General features: G+C 39.0%; 1 protein-coding gene across 1 annotated transcript in view; it reads right to left on the bottom strand.

Annotated features, from left to right (window-relative positions):
- The window catches only part of WWP1 (WW domain containing E3 ubiquitin protein ligase 1), a 530531-nt gene that overhangs the window by 384360 nt on the left and 125889 nt on the right, over window positions 1–20282 (bottom strand). Inside the window, exon 2 of the mRNA XM_053715174.1 lies at window positions 4226–4314. Coding sequence (XP_053571149.1) covers window positions 4226–4295 — 70 coding nt within the window. The 5' untranslated portion in view covers window positions 4296–4314. The remainder of the gene's footprint in view (window positions 1–4225; window positions 4315–20282) is intronic.

The following is a 20282-nucleotide window of genomic DNA, read 5'->3' as shown; positions in this document are numbered from 1 at the left end:
GACTCCTAAACTTGTAGGATTAAGATAATTCAGAATACTGGGTACGAATACTAACAGTTTATTGTGAATGAAACAGGTTTATCATAATTAATGTGTAGCAACCTTATTACCTATATTCTACTCAACAATCAATTTTAGATAAAGGTATATTAAAAAAAATATCAGCAGTACTATGCTCAGCTATTAACGCTACATATGAATACTAGTGAGTGTCATAAGTATTTATTATATTAAAGCCTGGTATTGCTAAGCTCAATATATAACGTTATATAAAAGTACTATTGGTTGTTATAAGTGAATTACCCATGTTCAGTTATACCTAGCACTTGGGCAGCAACTTGATTACCTTTATTCCACTCAACAATCAATTTTAGCTAAAGGTATATTAAAACAAAGATAAGCAGTACCGCACTCAGCTAATAGCGCTATATAAGAACACTATTAAGTGTCATAAGTATACAAGTATATTTAAGCAGAGACTGGGTAAGCTAAGCTCAATTAATAACATTATATAAAAGTACTATTGATTGTTATAAGCGGATTACCTAAGTTCAATAACATCAAGCATTTGTAAAAACTCATCCCAACATTAATTTATAACTTGCTATCTGGGAGTCCTTATCTGGCTATGGATTTGTCATCCTAGGTCAATAATAAATCCCTATAGCAATCCCTATACTCCAATATACAAGCTGAATACTACATCCTCATCAACATTTTGTGTTTTTAGTTCACATTTGTATGCTTGTTTGTGGACACCGTTTTATCCTTATTCCTAATAAAGGTTATATTTTAATTAGTTACGGTATAAACCGTTTCTTCTCCCTGCAATTTATTGTTCTAATACCAAGCCACTCTATCTTGGGTAGGAGTGCTAGCAAAGTGTACACCTTTTTAATCCTTGGATTACTATCCTCCATAAGAAACTTCTCCAAATCTTCAGCACTTCTCTGCCATACTCCTGTGACGAAAGGCAAAGAATGACTGGGGGATGAGGGGAGTTGGGAAGGTATTTAAGCCTTTGACTGGGGTGTCTTTGCCTCCTCCTGGTGGCCAGGATCTTATTTCCCAAAAGTAATGAATCAAGCCATGGACTCTCCTCCTCTTTAGATGGAAATTCGCCATTTTTACGGGAACCCGGAAAGTCTGGGGCACCACCCTGTACTTATAAACCTCATCAAGCTTAGGAATAGAAGGTTCCTCCGGTAACTTCGGTTCCGGAACCTCTAGAAGTAGCCAACATCTCTTTTAATAAAAAGCTTAAGTAATCCATCCTAAACCTAAAGTCTGGTTCCTAAAGTCTTAGATACATCCAATGGAGTAGATGACCCCTGGGAAGGATAGCAATGTTTAACTTTTCGCTTAGCACTGCGAGGTAAAGCACTGAAGGCCGCAGACATCGCTATTTGCAACTGATCTGCAAACTCTGGCGGCCACAGGGCCCCTCCAGCAGGAGGATTAGTAGTGCACTGGGGAGCTGCATGTGTAAATGGAGATGATTGTAGGGAACACAGCTCGCGGGACGGAAACCCCTCAAAGGATGACGGCTCAGTGGTACTAAACACCTTGTTCTTTTTAGATATCACTATTTTATCACTATTTAGTTGAGCAGGCGGATATACCGTAGCCTCCTTACAAAAATCACAGGCATTATATTTAGAGGGGAGTACCCTCTAACGCATCAGAGTCCTCCATAGCTTGTGCCTTTAATATGGACTATAAAAAAAATAAAAGGCACCTTTTATACTCCCAATGGCCGGGGCACTCACCACCTCCTATGACCCAGGCCCACAGAGAAACCGCTTTCGTCTCCTGCAACCGACAGTCAGGAAAAGGAAGAGATGAGGCCACACCTGATCACATTTAGTGCCATGCAGGACCGCCCCTGCAGCCGAGAAAAAGTGTGCCAAACTAACCAGGCTGCGCAGTAATGCTGTTCACACATTGCCAGAGCCACATCTCACACATGTTGTACATGGGGGGGGATTAACAACAATTGAAGTCAGTAAAAACAGTTGCACAGACTAATTAAAGTGCAAAATCTATTGACCAATAAGGATTCACTTGATGACGTGATGCATCCAGTAAGAAGGCACGTTTTCATAGATGACGTCAGCACCTGGAAGAAGCTCCATGCTGCAATACATGAAGGAGTGAAACGAGCGATACGACTCGTCTGTGTTCAGCAGCTTGTTACTTACATGGGATCCCCCCATGTACAGGATCACCCCGGAAGGCAACACGCAAATACAGCAGCAGAGTTAGGAGGAGCACTTGCGTAAAGGAGACAGGTACTATATATTATGACTGGTGTGTTGGAGGATGCTTCAACGGTGGTCATACCTGTTGATACGTATATATAATTCTCCTCTTTCTATGCTATCTGCTCTTTTCTATGCTAGCGTGTCTGTATCAAACCTTCAGTGAGGGGATGATGCCCGTCTTTTCTGGCTTTGTGCCAACTTTGGGACTATGATTTATTCATTGTACATTTCATTGTCCTATTAACTTTGGATTACCCATATACAGCAATACATATTTTCATTTGGAGAAGTTGACTATTTCATTGATCTCTTTGGTGCACCAGACTTTTCTGGTCTCATTTATGTGATACTAAGGGATCCCTAGTACGTGTGTGTTACTTTTTCAGTATATTAACATGTGTTTTGTATTTTTGGCATATCCAGTCTCTTTTTGATTTTTGTGCAGTTTTCTCCTAAACTTTGAGAGACTTCTTATTTGAGGTATCTACTCCCTTTTTTACGTTTTGTATGTCATCACAACCATGAACCTGAAGCCCCTGTCAGTCATATACCCTCATCAGAACTCATTACACCCATGGCCCTAAAGCTTCTGTCAATCATATACCCTCATCACACCCATGGCCCTAAAGCCCCTGTCAATCATATACCCCCATCACACCCATGGCCCTGAAGCCCCCGTCAGTCATATAACCACATCAGAAGTCTCATCACAACCATGGCTCTGAAGTCAAACATCCAATCTAAAGGGGACAGTAAACACATTTTAATTACAAGACATTTATGTTGTCCTGCTATAGAATATTGTCATATCATAGAAGTTTAAAGCATTTTAAAACAAACATCTTGTGTGCTGCAACTATTTTAATAGCCAAATACCACCCACAATTTGGATGAGCCAAGCCCGGCTTGTTTCTGGAAAGGCAAGGCTGGCTGCATTCATTGTGTTAGTATAAACTGCACTGTTTTGCTGATATTTTCTGAAACCAGAAAAAAGTTATGTAGCAGGGCAAACCTAAAAAAAAAAAAAAATAATATGTAGGGTATGTAAAGTATGTAGGGCGAATTTCCAGCACCAAAAGCAGAAAATCTACAACTCTGCTAAAAGGGACAGTATACAACAATTTTCATATAAATGCATGTAATAGAGACACTACAATAAAGAAGAATACGCAGAGATACTAAATCTAGCATAAGACCTTTTTAAAACTTACTTAGAAGCTCCCAGTTTAGCACGGTTTATGACGTTAGGCTGGGACAACCAGTGAAAGGGGCTGGGAAAACAGGAACAGACCCGCCCCCCCTGCATATGAAGACAGATTATACAAATTGGAGCAGCAGGGATTTGTAGACATCAGATAACATCTAAAACTATGTGGCGTGTTTAGGATTCTGAAAATCAGCACAATGTTATTAAAAAATAAGCAAAACTAAACATTGTTACAAAAACACTCCCAGATGGTCTATATAAATGGATCATCTACAAAACATGTATGCAAAGAAAACTCTAGTGTACAATGCCCCTTTAACTAAAACAATTTGCATTATAATCACTGTCCCTTCAAGTGTCTAGCTTTCTTTTTGCCTTCATTTCAGGAGACAAATAAAATACTGGGCTGTTTGATAAAATAGTGGAAATCTGGCCATTCTATATACATCTAAAGTGTTACTCTACTCCGGTCCTTAGGAAGGTACAGGTAGGTAGCACAGTTATCCATCCTATCTGAAAACAGATTTTCAGATGCATTGATCATTTCATCAAAATAAATAAATCACTGTTTTAGAGTCTTACTAATAAATCAACTGAAATCCTTTGAAATACAGTTATTTTAATAAATAGTATAAAACCTATCATATGTAATAGGGTCAAATAGCCCCTTGTTGTAAAGAATGATATTTTGTTTGATAAGAAAACAACAACAGTGTTTGTAGCATTTTCAGGTATGAAACAAGAAGCAGCCTACCTGTCACTTTCAGCTGTAAACCTTCATGATGGGTGTTTCTGTTAGCAGGCCGTGGTGAGGCTGTGGCCATGTCAGTTTACAGGTCAGGCCTGGGAAGAGAAAAACAGGATCATGTGAGCACAGCTGTGCTAGGCTGTGTGTGTATCTATTCCGTTCTGCTTGCCAGTACAAATCCACTCATGGGTAACAATAGTAAATCTCAAAGTACAGAGCGAACTTCAAAGTACAGTGGTTAGTACAAACACTTAAAGATACATTGCAGCAATCGGACATTCTTTAACAAAGCAAAACACTGCAACTCAAGGAGGGTACAGTAGTATAGTGTATAGGATCAACGCAAATAAGAGTAAAATGAACTGGTTATGTCAAATTGAGATCTAGAATGAAACAAAAAGAAATTGGAGTGCACAATTAACATTCTCTAATTCATTAGAACATATACTTTTTTTTACTACTCTCTGCAAAACCCAACAAAAACGGATAAAAGAGTCATTGTCTTCCCATTTAAATGTTGTCTTGGTCCATTTTACCTGCTGGAATATATTACATTATTCACAAACAGCTCCTTTTCCTATATTATATCATTATAAATAGCTACTTTGTATGGCTAATAAATCCTCCATATGGTCACTTGATACTTGCAATCCACTAAATAAGTATTTATTTATTTATTTTTTAAATCTACTGTGTTTGGTAGCATGAAAAGGCTATAGAAGGCATTCTGCTTTCCTGTAGTGGATTAACATATTTATATGCAAGATTATCCTGCAAAACAAAATGTTTAGTATCTAGGTCATAGGTGAGCAACCTATGTCACCTGTCTCGAGTGTGGCATTTGTCACACTTCTGCCATGTAGGCAGCAAACAAAATAAAGGTATAGCACAATAACGCTATACTTTAAAGTAAATGTAAATTTTAATGAACAAGTATCAGTTTTATAAAAAAAAATACTATTAAAAACAGGGGCACATTCATTAAAATTTACATTGAAGCGTGTTTTTAAAAATACTTCCCTTTTTCTTTAGAAAAACCAGAGCGGCGATCCGCCGCCCGCTTCTCCTGCTGTACTTAGTTTAATAAATGAAAGTGCCCCTGATTTTAATAGTATTTTTAAAAACCCGGCACTTGTTCTTTAAATTTGCATTCACTTTAAATAATTAAACTATTATGAATTGTTATTTTTTTTATTTAATGGCCCTTTAAAATGTCAAGTTAAAAGCGGAGTGTGCCAGTACCCAGCAGAAACAGGAGTCAGCCTCAGACAAGCACTGTGGGAAGGCTGCAGAAAAGTGAGAAGGGAGGATGTTCTCAATCTTAAAGGGACATGAAACACAACATTTTTCTTTCATCATTCAGATAGAAGTAAATTGGAAAGTTGTTTAAATTGTATTCTCTATTTAATTTGCTTCCCCTTCTCTTGTTATCCTTTGCTGAAAGGTTTATTTAGGCAAGCTCAGGAGTAGCAGAGAACCTAGGTTCTAGCTGTTGATTCGTGGCTGAATATTTATATCGATTGTGATTGGCTCACCCATGAGTTCAGTTAGAAACAATTTGTACATTGCTGCTTCTTCATGATACCAAGAGAATGAAACATATTAGATAATAGAAGTAAATTAGAAAGTGGTTTAAAATTGTATTTTCTATCTGAATCATGAGAGAAAAAATGTGGGTTTCATGTCCATTTAAGACATCACTAAATGACTTAAAACACAGCTTTCATTTTAATCAGTTTGACAAATTTGAACAGAACCTAGGAGTCAGACAATTTTCGTGTTGCAGATTTTATTTAAAAAAAAAATTAAAAAAAAACACCATATACACAAATACATTTATATATTAATACAGGTGGAAACCCCTTTTTTCCCCAAACTACTTGAAACTGGAAAAGGTTTGGATTTCTGAATAGATTTTTGAATATTTGCATCTTTAAAAAAAGACAGTTTGGAGAGGGGAACCAAGTGTAAACAACATTAATGTAATTTAAGCAATATTTACATGCTAGAATACAGATTATACATGTAAGCGAAAGGTAGTTTTATATCATTTATAACACTTTTGTATACATAGTATCCTCAGGAAGATAGTACAGCACTGTAATCAGAAAGGTAATGTGTTGTTTTAAATAAATAGACTATTTGCATTTTACAACACAAAAAAACGAACTAAGTACACAGGCAGATAAAATTGTGACTTACAGGCATGTGTGTGTGTGTATATAAAAACAATTTATGTAAGAACTTACCGATAAATTCATTTCTTTCATATTAGCAAGAGTCCATGAGCTAGTGACGTATGGGATATACATTCCTACCAGGAGGGGCAAAGTTTCCCAAACCTTAAAATGCCTATAAATACACCCCTCACCACACCCACAATTCAGTTTAACGAATAGCCAAGAAGTGGGGTGATAAGAAGGAGCGAAAGCATCAAAAATAAGGAATTGGAATAATTGTGCTTTATACAAAAAAATCATAACCACCACAAAAAGGGTGGGCCTCATGGACTCTTGCTAATATGAAAGAAATGAATTTATCAGGTAAGTTCTTACATAAATTATGTTTTCTTTCATGTAATTAGCAAGTGACGTATGGGATAGCAGATACCCAAGATGTGGAACTTCCATGCAAGAGTCACTAGAGAGGGCGGGATAAAATAAACACAGCCAATTCCGCTGAAAAAATAATCCACAACCCAAATCAAAAAAATTGAAATAATAAGCAGAAGAATCAAACTGAAACAGCTGCCTGAAGTACTATTCTACCAAAAACTGCTTCTAAAGAAGAGAAAACATCAAAATGGTAGAATTTAGTAAAAGTATGCAAAGAAGACCAAGTCATTGCTTTGCAAATCTTATCAACAGAAGCTTCATTCTTATAAAGCCCAGGAAGTAGAAACTGACCTAGTAGAATGAGCCATAATCCTCTGAGGCGGGAATCAACCCGACTCCAAATAAGCATGATGAATCAAAAGTTTAACCAAGATGCCAAAGAAATGGCAGAAGCCTTTTGACCTTCCTAAAACCAGAAAAGATAACAAATAGACTAGAAGTCTGTCTGAAATCTGAGTAGCTTCAACATTGGATTTCAAAACCATATCCAAAAAATTTAAGAATCTTACCAAAGAAGTCTTAGGATTAGGACACAAGGAAAAGACAATAATTCCTCCACTAATGTTGTTAGAATTCACAACTTTAGGTGAAAATTGAAATGAGGACAGCCAAAACCACCTTATCCTGATGAAAAATCAGAACAAGGAGATTCACAAGAAAAAACAGATAATTCAAAAACTGTTCTAGCTGAAGAAATGTCTAAAAAGAACAATACTTTCCATGAAAGTAATTAATGTCCAAAGAAAGCATATGCTCACACAGAAGAGCCTGTAAAGCCTTCATAATCAAATTAAAACTCCAAAGAGGAGAAATTGGCTTAAATGACAGGCTTGATACGAACCAAAGCCTGAACAAAACAATGAATATCAAAAAGATTTAGCAATTCTTACTGTGAAAAAAGCACAGGAAAAGCAGAGATTTGTCCTTTCAAGGAACATGCAGACAAAACCTTATGAAGAAACTAAAAAAATCCTAGGAATTCTAAAAGAATGCCAAGAGAATTCATAAGAAAAACCATCATGAGATTTACGAGCCTGCAACATAGTATTAAATACTGAGTCAGAAAAAACTATGACTAAGTACTAAGCGTTAAATTTTCATACCATCAAATTAATAATTTGAATTCCTGATGAAAAAAAACAAAGTTAAGATATAAGGTCTGGCCTTAATGGAAGTAACCAAGATTGGCAACTGAATATTCGAACAAGAACCATATACCGAAACCTGTGTGGCCACGCTAGAGCCACCAGTCACACCAAATATTGCTCTCTGAAGATTTTGAAAATCATTCTTAAAAGAAGAACCAGAGATGAACAAATATAGGCAGATTGATAATTCCAAGGAAGTGTCAATGCATACACTACTTCCGCCTAAGGATCCCCGGACCTGAATAGGCCCCTGGGAAGTTCCTAGGTTAGATGAAATGCCAACAGATCTAATTCTGGAAAGCCTCACATCTGAAAAACATATCTGGGTAAAAAGACCATTCTCCTGGATGTAAAGCTTGATTAACATAGATAATCCGCTTCCCAATTGTCTATACCTGGGAAAAAGACCCCAGAAATTAGATAGGAGCTGGATTTAGCCCAATCAAATATCCGAGATACTTCTGTCACAGCCTAAGAACTGATAGTCCCACCCTGATGATTGACATACATCACAGTTGTGACATTGTCTGTCTGAAAAAACAAACGTCTCTTCTTCAAAAAGAAACCAAACTGAATAACTCTGAGAATGCACGGAGTTCCAAAAATATGAAAAGGTAATCTCGCCTCCTGAGATTTCCAAACCCCTTGTGCTGACAGAGATCCCCAGACAGCCTCCCAACCTAAAAGACTTGCATCTATAGAGATCATGGTCCAGGTTGAAAGAATCGAAGAGACCTGTAGAACTAAATGATGGTGATCTTAACCACCAAATCAAAGATAATTAAACATTAGAATTCAAAGATATAAAAAGTGATATCCTAGAATCGCTGCACCATTGTTCAGTATAAGAAACTGGAAAGGTTTCCTAAAGGAGCAAAGGGAATCGAATCCAACGCTGCAGCCATGAAACCTAAAACTTCCATGCATATATAGCAAATTGAAGAAAAAAATAGAGACTGAAAGTTCCGACAAACGGAACCCAATAAACTTGTCAATTGTCTATTAGAGACAAAAATATTGACACAATCTATCTGGAAACCTAAAAAGTGACCCTTGTGTGAGGAATCAAGGAGCTTTTGTTAAAAAGATCCTCTAACCATGTCTTGAAGAAACAACAAAGTTGAATCGTATGAGATTCCACAGAATGAAAAGACTGAGCTAGTACCACAATTCCGTCCAAATAATGAACACTGAGAACCTTAAAAAACAGAATTTATGCTTACCTGATAAATTTCTTTCTCCTACGGTGTGTCCGGTCCACGGCTTCATCCTTACTTGTGGGAATATTCTCTTCCCCAACAGGAAATGGCAAAGAGAGCACAGCAAAAGCTGCCCATATAGCCCCCCAGTCATTCGACCGACGGTTAGGAGAAAAAGGAGAAACCATAGGGTGCCGTGGTGACTGTAGTGTATAGAAAGAAAAATTTTGAAACCTGACTAAAAGCCAGGGCGGGCCGTGGACCGAACACACCGTAGGAGAAAGAAATTTATCAGGTAAGCATAAATTCTGTTTTCTCCTACATTGGTGTGTCCGGTCCATGGCTTCATCCTTACTTGTGGGAACAAATACCAAATCTTTAGGACACGGATGAAGGGAGGGAACAAGTGAGGTTACCTAAACGGAAGGCACCACGGCTTGCAAAACCTTTCTCCCAAAAATAGCCTCCGAAGAAGCATAAGTATCGAATTTGTAAAATTTGGCAAAAGTGTGCAGAGAAGACCAAGTCGCCTTAAATATCTGATCAACAGAAGCCTCGTTCTTGAAGGCCCATGTGGAAGCCACAGCTCTAGTAGAGTGAGCTGTAATTCGTTCAGGAGGCTGCCGTCCGGCAGTCTCATAAGCCAATCGGATGATGCTTTTCAGCCAAAAAGAAAGAAAGAGAGGTAGCAGTAGCTTTCTGTCCTCTCCTCTTACCAGAATAAACGACAAACAAAGATGAAGTCTGTCTGAAATCCTTTGTTGCATCTAAATAGAATTTTAAAGCACGGACCACATCTAAATTGTGTAACAAACGTTCCTTCTTCGAAACTGGATTCGGACACAGAGAAGGAACAACTATTTCCTGGTTAATATTCCTGTTGGAAACCACTTTTGGAAGAAAACCAGGTTTGGTACGCAAAACAACCTTATCTGCATAGAATACCAGATAGGGTGAATCACACTGCAAAGCAGACAATTCAGAAACTCTTCTAGCAGAAGAAATAGCAACCAAAAACAGAACTTTCCAAGATAGTAACTTAATATCTATGGAATGTAGAGGTTCAAACGGAACCCCTTGAAGAACTGAAAGAACTAAATTTAGACTCCATGGAGGAGTCATGGGTCTGTAAACAGGCTTGATTCTGACTAAGGCCTGTACAAAAGCTTGTACATCTGGCACAGCTGCCAGGCGTTTGTGTAACAAAACAGACAAAGCAGATATCTGTCCTTTTAGAGAACTCGCTGACAACCCTTTATCCAAACCCTCTTGGAGAAAGGAAAGAATCTAAGGAATTTTAATTTTACTCCAAGAGAATCCCTTGGATTCACACCAACAGATATATTTTTTCCATATTTTATGGTAAATTTTCCTAGTCACAGGTTTTCTGGCTTGGACCAGAGTATCTATAACTGAATCTGAAAACCCACGCTTAGATAAAATCAAGCGTTCAATTTCCAAGCAGTCAGCTGCAGAGAGACTAGATTTGGATGTTCGAATGAACCTTGTACTAGAAGATCCTGTCTCAAAGGTAGCTTCCATGGTGGAGCCGATGACATATTCACCAGGTCTGCATACCAAGTCCTGCGTGGCCACGCAGGAGCTATCAGAATCACCGAGGCCTTCTCCTGTTTGATCCTGGCTACAAGCCTGGGAAGGAGAGGAAACGGTGGAAACACATAAGCTAGGTTGAACGACCAAGGCGCCACTAATGCATCCACCAGTGTCGCCTTGGGATCCCTGGATCTGGACCCGTAACAAGGAACCTTGAAGTTCTGACGAGACGCCATCAGATCCATGTCTGGAATGCCCCATAATTGAGTTAACTGGGCAAAGACTTCCGGGTGGAGTTCCCACTCCCCCGGATGGAAAGTCTGACGACTCAAATAATCCGCCTCCCAGTTGTCTACTCCTGGGATGTGAATTGCAGATAGATGGCAGGAGTGATCCTCCGCCCATTTGATGATCTTGGATACCTCTCTCATCGCCAAGGAACTCTTTGTTCCTCCCTGATGATTGATGTAAGCTACAGTCGTCATGTTGTCCGACTGAAATCTTATGAATCCGGCCTTCGCTAGTTGAGGCCAAGCCCGGAGCGCATTGAATATCGCTCTTAGTTCCAGGATGTTTATCGGGAGAAGAAACTCTTCCCGAGACCATAGACCCTGAGCTTTCAGGGAGTCCCAGACCGCGCCCCAGCCTAATAGACTGGCGTCGGTCATGACAATGACCCACTCTGGTCTGCGGAAACTCATTCCCTGAGACAGGTGATCCTGAGTCAACCACCAACGGAGTGAGTCTCTGGTTAACTGGTCTACTTGAATCTGGGGAGACAAGTCTGCATAATCCCCATTCCACTGTCTGAGCATGCACAGTTGCAATGGTCTTAGATGAATTTGAGCAAAAGGAACCACGTCCATTGCTGCAACCATTAAACCTATTACTTCCATGCACTGAGCTATGGAAGGCTGAGGAATAGATTGAAGAACTTGACAAGCCTTTAGAAGCTTTAATTTTCTGACCTCTGTCAGAAAAATCTTCATTTCTACAGAATCTATTATTGTTCCCAGAAAAGGAACTCTTGTAGACGGGGACAGGGAATCCTTTTCCATGTTCACCTTCCACCCGTGAGACCTGAGAAAAGCTAATACAATGTCTGTATGAGCCCTTGATCTGGAAAGGGACGACGCTTGGATTAGGATGTCGTCTAGGTAAGGTGCCACTGCAATGCCCCTCGGTCTTAGAACCGCTAGAAGGGACCCTAGCACCTTTGTGAAAATTCTGGGAGCAGTGGCTAAACCGAACGGAAGAGCCACGAACTGGTAATGTTTGTCCAGAAAGGCGAACCTTAGGAACCGACGATGATCTTTGTGGAGAGGAATATGTAGGTACGCATCCTTTAAATCCACGGTAGTCATGTATTGACCCTCCTGGATTGTTGGTAAAATCGTTCGAATGGTTTCCATTTTGAACGATGGAACTCTGAGGAATTTGTTTAGAATTTTTAAATCCAGAATTGGTCTGAAAGTTCCCTCTTTTTTGGGAACTACAAACAGGTTTGAGTAAAACCCCTGACCTTGTTCCGCTGTTGGAACTGGGTGTATCACTCCCATCTTTAATAGATCTCCTATGCAATGTAAGAATGCCTGTCTCTTTATCTGGTCTGAAGATAAGCGAGACATGTGGAACCTTCCCCTTGGAGGAAGTTCCTTGAATTCTAGAAGATAACCCTGAGAGACTATTTCTAGTGCCCAGGGATCCTGAACATCTCTTGCCCAAGCCTGAGCAAAGAGAGAAAGTCTGCCACCTACTAGATCCGGTCCCGGATCGAGGGCTACCCCTTCATGCTGTCTTGGTAGCAGCACCAGGCTTCTTGGCCTGTTTACCCTTGTTCCATCCTTGCATTGGTTTCCATGCTGGCTTAGCCTGGGAAGCGTTACCCTCTTGACTAGAGGCTGCAGAGTTAGGAGACGGTCCGTTCCTGAAGTTGCGAAAGGAACGAAAATTAGATTTGTTCTTAGCCTTGAAAGGCCTATCCTGTGGGAGGGCATGGCCCTTTCCCCCAGTGATGTCTGAAATAATCTCCTTCAATTCTGGCCCAAAAAGGGTCTTACCTTTGAAAGGAATATTAAGCAATTTTGTCTTGGATGACACATCCGCCGACCAAGATTTTAGCCAAAGCGCTCTGCGCGTCACAATTGCAAAACCTGAATTTTTCGCCGCTAATTTCGCCAATTGTAAAGCGGCATCTAAAATAAAGGAATTAGCCAACTTTAGTGCGTGAATTCTGTCCATGACTTCCTCATATGGAGTCTCCTTATTGAGCGAATTTTCTAGTTCCTCGAACCAAAAAGACGCCGCCGTGGTGACAGGAATAATGCACGAAATTGGCTGAAGAAGGAAACCTTGCTGAACAAATATCTTTTTAAGCAATCCTTCCAATTTTTTATCCATAGGATCTTTGAAAGCACAACTGTCCTCAATGGGAATAGTCCTGCGCTTGGCGAACGTAGAAACTGCTCCTTCAACCTTAGGAACTGTTTGCCATGCGTCCCTTCTGGGGTCGACAATGGGGAACATTTTCTTAAATATCGGAGGTGGGACGAAAGGTATACCTGGCTTCTCCCACTCCTTGTTCACTATGTCCGCCACCCTCTTGGGTATCGGAAAGGCATCAGCGTGCACAGGGACCTCAAGGAATTTGTCCATTTTGCACAATTTCTCTGGAATTACCAAAGAGTCGCAATCGTCAAGAGTAGTTAGCATCTCCTTAAGCAGGGCGCGGAGATGTTCTAACTTAAATTTAAACGTCACGATATCAGGTTCTGCCTGCTGAGAAACTTTCCCTGAATCAGAAATTTCTCCCTCAGACAGCCCCTCCCTCACTGCCAATTCAGACTGGTGTGAGGGTATTACAGATAAACTATCATCAGCGCCCACTTGCTCATCCTCTGTATTCAAAACTGAGCAATCCCGCTTTCTGGGAAGTGTTGGCAGCTTGGATAAAAGATTTGCTATAGAATTATCCATTACTGCAGTTAATTGTTGCATAGTAACAAGCATTGGCGCGCTAGATGTACTAGGTGTCGCCTGCGCGGGCATAACTGGTGTTGACACAGAAGGAGAGGATGATGAACTATCCCCACTACCTTCATTTGAAGAATCATCTTGGGCAACCTTATTAAATGTTGTTTGGACGCCATGGCACAATTTTCACATACATTTAAAGGGGGAATCACCTTGGCCTCCATACACACAGAACATAATCTATCTGAAGGTACAGACATGTTAAACAGACTTAGTCAGGCTATTAATGAAAAAAAAACGTTTTTAAACAAAACCATTACTGTCTCTTTAAATAATAAACAAAGTACACTTTATTTCTGAATGTTTGAAAAACTATGAAGGAATTATCCGATCTTTACGAAATTTGCACCCTAGTGTCTTAATGCTTTGAAAGTATTGCACACCAAATTTCAAGTCTTTAACCCCTTAAATGAGCAAACCGGAGCTAATTGTTCAATTTAGCAGTTTAAACCCACTACAGTCCCTGCCACAGCCTTTTGCTGCGGCTTTACCTTCCTTGGGGGTTATTCACCACAGAAATAAGCCTCTTAGAATCGTTTTTGTGGCCACAGGATCCTCTCACATGAAGCTGCATGCACTGCTTCCAGAAGTAACTGTGCAATTAAGGCGCTAAAATGAGGCTTCCTCCCTCTGCATACCAGAGTGAAGGGGCCTTCCTGACTAGATTAGGTGTCTAACAGACTGCCATCATCACTTTCTGTTGTAGAGTAAATAGTACAAACCGGCACTATTTTAAAATAACAAACTCTTGATAGAAGAAATAAAACTACAACTAACACCACATACTCTTTACCATCCCCGTGGAGATGCTACTTGTTCAGAGCGGCAAAGAGAATGACTGGGGGGCGGAGCCAGAGGGGGGGCTATATGGGCAGCTTTTGCTGTGCTCTCTTTGCCATTTCCTGTTGGGGAAGAGAATATTCCCACAAGTAAGGATGAAGCCGTGGACCGGACACACCAATGTAGGAGAAAGATTCTTAGAGCTGTCACTAGACCGGAAGGAAAAGCAACAAATTGGTAATGCTTGTCAACAAAAGAGAATCTCAGAAAATAAAAATCTAAATGAAAACAGAAAATGAAGATATGCATCTATTGTATCTAATGTAAACAAATAATGCCATCACTGACCAAAAAAGTCAGAATAGACCATATAAACACCATTCTAAAAGATGGTACATTTATATGACAATTCAAAAGATTTTCTATTTTTGGAACAATGAATAGTTTTGAATAAAACCCCAAAACCCAGTTCCTAAAAATGGAACTGGAATAAATACCCCAGAAGACTCCAGGTCTGAGCAGCGCTTGAGCCCCAACGGGTGACCAGCCCCGCTTCACCAGTACCTAAAACATATAAGTTTGAAACACACTTCAGTAAGGTGTTAGTCATACTGGAATAGCTGAAATACGATAGAGAAAAAAAGACTTCTCAGATGGTTTTACTCTTTGAATCTTTTTCTGTACCCAAAGTCTAAGAAGTTTGGACCTAATAGAACCAAACAAATTTCCAAAAAAGTCTTAACCAGCCAGGCTGGAATACGGCACATACATGCAAATAATAATTGATTATCTTGGAAAAAAAGAAATATAGATTTTTTGGAAATCACAAAATTCTTCTAGCTAAAACAGCCAAAGACATAGATTAAACCTCATTTGCGAAAATATTCAATAAAATGAAGACACAAATGAAATTATTAGCATGTTAATTAAGTTAAAGGACCAGTCAACACACTGGACTTACATTTATTTATTATGCAAGACAACGCAACAGCACCCAGTCTGTTCGTACTCATTTTATTGACCTTGGAAGGATGAAGGGCTGAATCGGCCCTGCCGGGATTTGAGCCTGTGACCTTGGATCTTTTAAACAGGCTTTTTTTTTTTTTTTTTTTTTTTTTTTTAGTCAGGGCATTTACCAACTGAGCTACCTCACCGGCAACCTCAAATGAGCAGTAGATTTTGTCCCTTTAATAATGCTAAATAAATCATAATCTGATACTTGATCTTAAAGTATCCAAACAAAAAATGAAGCAATTGCAACATCATCCAAATAAATCACAAGTCCAAGAAAAGTGCCTGAAAATAAATAATTTTCCTTAAATAAGATACAACCATCTAAAAGGAAAATACCGTATTGTGCCGCATATAGGCCGCATCTGATTATAGGCCGCACCCTTAAAGTTTGGGTGCGATTTTGAAGAAATAAAAAATTTAAAGAAAACACACACAATGTGCAAGCAATGAGTCCCAATGCAGGGTGTCAGCTCCCAGGGGATACTTTTACACTTCCCCAAGAGTATAGAAAAAAGAGAAACAAGGAAAGATGCTGCACTCCTCAGTAATTTCAAATGTCAAAAAAACCTTTATTCAGCCATTAAAGCTGTAATGGCTGAATAAAGGCTTTTTTTCACATTTGAAATTACCAGTACTAAGGAGTAAATCATCTTTCCTTTTTTTATTTTAACATATTAAATAATTTTGTATGTACTGGTACATTTTTAGCAGGTACGATGTGATGGGGATAAAAGCACTTTCTTACCTGACAATATCAGTAGCAAAACGGACTCATATGGGACATTGTGTGCTCCACTCACTTCCTCCCTCATAAGCCCAAGCTCCAAATTACACTGTGCTCAGCACAGTATTACACAGCATTACCGCATCATTACACACCTTCACAGTGGCGGCTCCTGCATATGAGCGTCCTGCTCAGTATCCAAACCAATTACCTTTGCAAAATGTTGCAAAACTATCCAACTCCAGCAGACTACAGTCCCCATAAGGCCACAGGGTGCACCGAAGTTCAGCTGTACTGCGCAAGTACAAATTTGCCGATAAGCACCCGATTATAGGCCGCACCCCACATATAGGCCGCACTGCACATTTAAAGCTACAAATCAAGGGAAAAAAGTGCGGCCTATATGCGGAACAATACGGTAAATACTATTTTACTATAGAAACAATAGCATATTTAGCAGGAGTAGAGATAGCCCCATTAAATTGGGGAAACCTCAAAACTGAAATTAACTGCCGGCAAAGAATATAATTTAAAACCCTTGAAGAAGGAATAAAAGAAAATTCTCAGCCTATTCCATTCCCTAGAATCAGGAACTGGAAAAAAACCTCTGAAAACACAGAAGATAAAATAAGCAGAAATAAAATGTTAGCTAGTCTTGAAAAAGAACTAGTTACCTCAATATCCAAAATAATCAACACCTTTTCAACAAAGGACAAATGTACTCTAATAATAAAAAAGTAGATTTGTTAGTGTCAAAATCTGATGAAGAAAATTCTGAATGAGAAAAAAACACCATCAGAGAAGGATAATTCAGTATGTTGTTGGTCATTTGAAACTTCATCAACTAAAGAAGTTTGAAAAAGACCGAAAAATTTTATTAGAAGGCGCGATGTCAGACAAAGCCTTTAACATAGAATCAGAAAAATATTCTTATAAATATTTAAGTATATCTTATACATAAGATGTAAAAAGAATAGCAATATATGAAGCATAAATATTAATAGATTCTGCATGTAAAAGTTTATCATGATAACTTATTACAAACCATAGCTAAAGATAAACATTCATAATATTAAAATAAATGAACTTAGCTTTGGTAGGACTGATATCAGTCAACAGGAATCCGTTAGCATGTTTTGATTCAGGAACAGAATACGAGATATCTTGCAATATGTAATAGAAAAAAACAACATATAAAGCAAAATTGTCAAAATCCTTAAATGACAGTTTCAGGAAAGGGAGAAAAAATGCAAAATAAATAAGCCTCTAGCAACCAGAAGCAGCAAAAAATATGAGACTAAAATAATGTAACCCACATTATTGGGGCCAAATACAACGCCCATATCTTTTGGCGCCAAAAATGACGTCACATCTCCTGACGCCGAAACCGACGCCCACATTTTTTTGCGCAAAAAAAGTCTGAAGTGACCAAATTTTGCGCCAAAAATGACGCAATAAAATGAACCATTTTCTGCCCCTGCGAGCCTAACAGCCCGCAGGAAAAAATAGTCAATTGAAAATTTTTCAAGGTAAGAAGAAATATATATTCATATGCATTATCCCAAATAATGAAACTGACAGTCTGAATGAAGGAATACTGATTATCCTGAATCATGGCAAATATAAGTTTAAAGACATATATTTAGAACTTTACATATAAAGTGTCCAACCATAGCTTAGAGTGTCACCAAAAATAAGACTTACTTACCCCAGGACACTCATCTACATATAGTAGATAGCCAAACCAGTACTGAAACGAGAATAAGTAGAGGTAATGGTATATAAGAGTATATCGTCGATCTGAAAAGGGAGTTAGGAGAAGAAATCTCTACGACCGATAACAGAGAACCTATGAAATAGATCCTGTAGAGGAAGACCATGGTATTCAAATAGGCAATACTCTCTTCACATCCCTCTGACATTCACTGCACTCTGAGAGGAAAACCGGGCTTCAACCTGCTGCGAAGCGCATATCAACGTAGAATCTAGAACAAACTTACTTCACCACCTCCATGGGAGGCAAAGTTTGTAAAACTGAACTGTGGGTGTGGTGAGGGGTGTATTTATAGGCATTTTAAGGTTTGGGAAACTTTGCCCCTCCGTGTAGGAATGTATATCCCATACGTCACTAGCTCATGGACTCTTGCTAATTACATGAAAGAAATATATATTTTGCAGCCTCCATGCACTCACTCCTACCTGTATTAGTTCTCCAAGGCCGGGTGTCTTCTCCCAAGTTTCAACACAATAATCCAGACATTAGGGTACTCACAGAATTTACCTTATCCAACGCATATTAATTCAGCATATGAAAAAATTCATCCATAACAAAGTCAACGTTTTGGCTTATTTATTTAGCCTTTGTCAAGACCATCTCAATAATATTTACTGTTTCGGAACATGTTACTCTGACAATCCGAATCTGTGTCCAGGACCACATCAAGGTCTCTCCCTTCCTGGGACCCTAACCAGCACCCACACAATTCCAAACAAAACAACTGGGAACCTCCTAGGGTGACACAGGCTTTTGTAATCTCCTCGGAGTAAATACAAAACACAGGAATGGACCACACTCTAAGACTGGAACGGGTACACACCCTAAGCAACTGTTTAGCCCTGAACACTGACAGTGTGTGTGTGTATATATATATATATATATATATATATATATATATATATACATACACATATCTATATATATATATCTATATATATATATTAGGGATGCACCGAAATGAAAATTCTGGACCGAAACCGATACCGAAAATTCAGGATGCCCTTGGCCGAAAACCGAAACGAAACCGAAATTGTTTTTTTTTCTTTTTTAACTACAGTGTGTGTGTGTAGCTGAGCTTGTAGACGGGAAAGCTCCAACAAATGGGCGTGGTCACTTGTACCGTAGGGCGTGATCTGCAGTGAAACTGGTGGAGTTCTACAAGGGAGAGCGTGGTTATAGCCAGACAACAATACCAGGTGGACGTGTATTGTTTTTGGGTTTAGTTATCTGTGCGATGGACATGGCTGCACCTGATCGTCTTTCATCGTATCTCCGCCTAGTTCGGGTCTCACATTCACCCGTCAGATTATATGTCCAGCGCCCCAAATGGAGTCTGCCTGTCACCAGGGCCACTGGACTTAGCTACGACCTTACGTGCAAGGTGGTTATAGAAAGTTACTGTGCTCTTTTGTATACAGTGTCTGGTGGGTGCTAATTTGTGCCAACTGTGTGCGAGCTTGGGGCTTATGCATATATAGTGTGCACGCATGTTTGCCTCAGGCAAATAGAATGTCTTCGCACATGAGGCTGATGTATGAGCACTGTATATAAGGCTTATAAATATTCACTGTGTGTGCTTAGGGCTGTGTCTGAGAATATCAAGTGTTTATAAACATGTTACGTATCCTCCTTTGAATACTGTATTCAGAACTTTTCCTAAAAAAAAAAAAAAGGGCACTGCTGGTTTCAAATATCATCATGTCATGATACTTATGTGTGTGCGCTGTGTACTATGCCAGTGCTGTTCACCTTATGCTAAGGATAGTCATGTAACTCAATAGAACAGGGGAGGGCTGTACATTTTTAGCCATTTTGTTCCTCTTTGGGCCGAAATTTGAGTTGCACATTTTCGGCGGCCCAAATTTTGGTGCATCACTAGTATTATTCTTTATTTAGTTCTGTGTAACATAATCAGATTTAACCATTTTGGTTTTTTTACCAATTTTCAAAATAAAGTATAGTCCTATAAAAGTATTATATGCAAAAGAGTAAGTCAAGTAATGAACTCAAACAGCAGCTCTAGGCTGGCATCAAATTTGAAATATGCTACACAATAAATTTTACCGAAAATAAAAAGGTAAAAAATCCGAAAACCAAGAATGCCATTTTCGGCCGACACTTTCTGCGGCCGACATTTCGGTGCAATATATATATATATATATATATATATATATATATATATATATATATATATATATATATATATATATATATATATA

The sequence above is a fragment of the Bombina bombina genome, chromosome 5, assembly GCF_027579735.1.
Source record: "Bombina bombina isolate aBomBom1 chromosome 5, aBomBom1.pri, whole genome shotgun sequence".
In the NCBI taxonomy this organism is placed as follows: Eukaryota; Metazoa; Chordata; class Amphibia; order Anura; family Bombinatoridae; genus Bombina; species Bombina bombina.
This window is presented reverse-complemented; position numbering and strand designations above follow the sequence as displayed.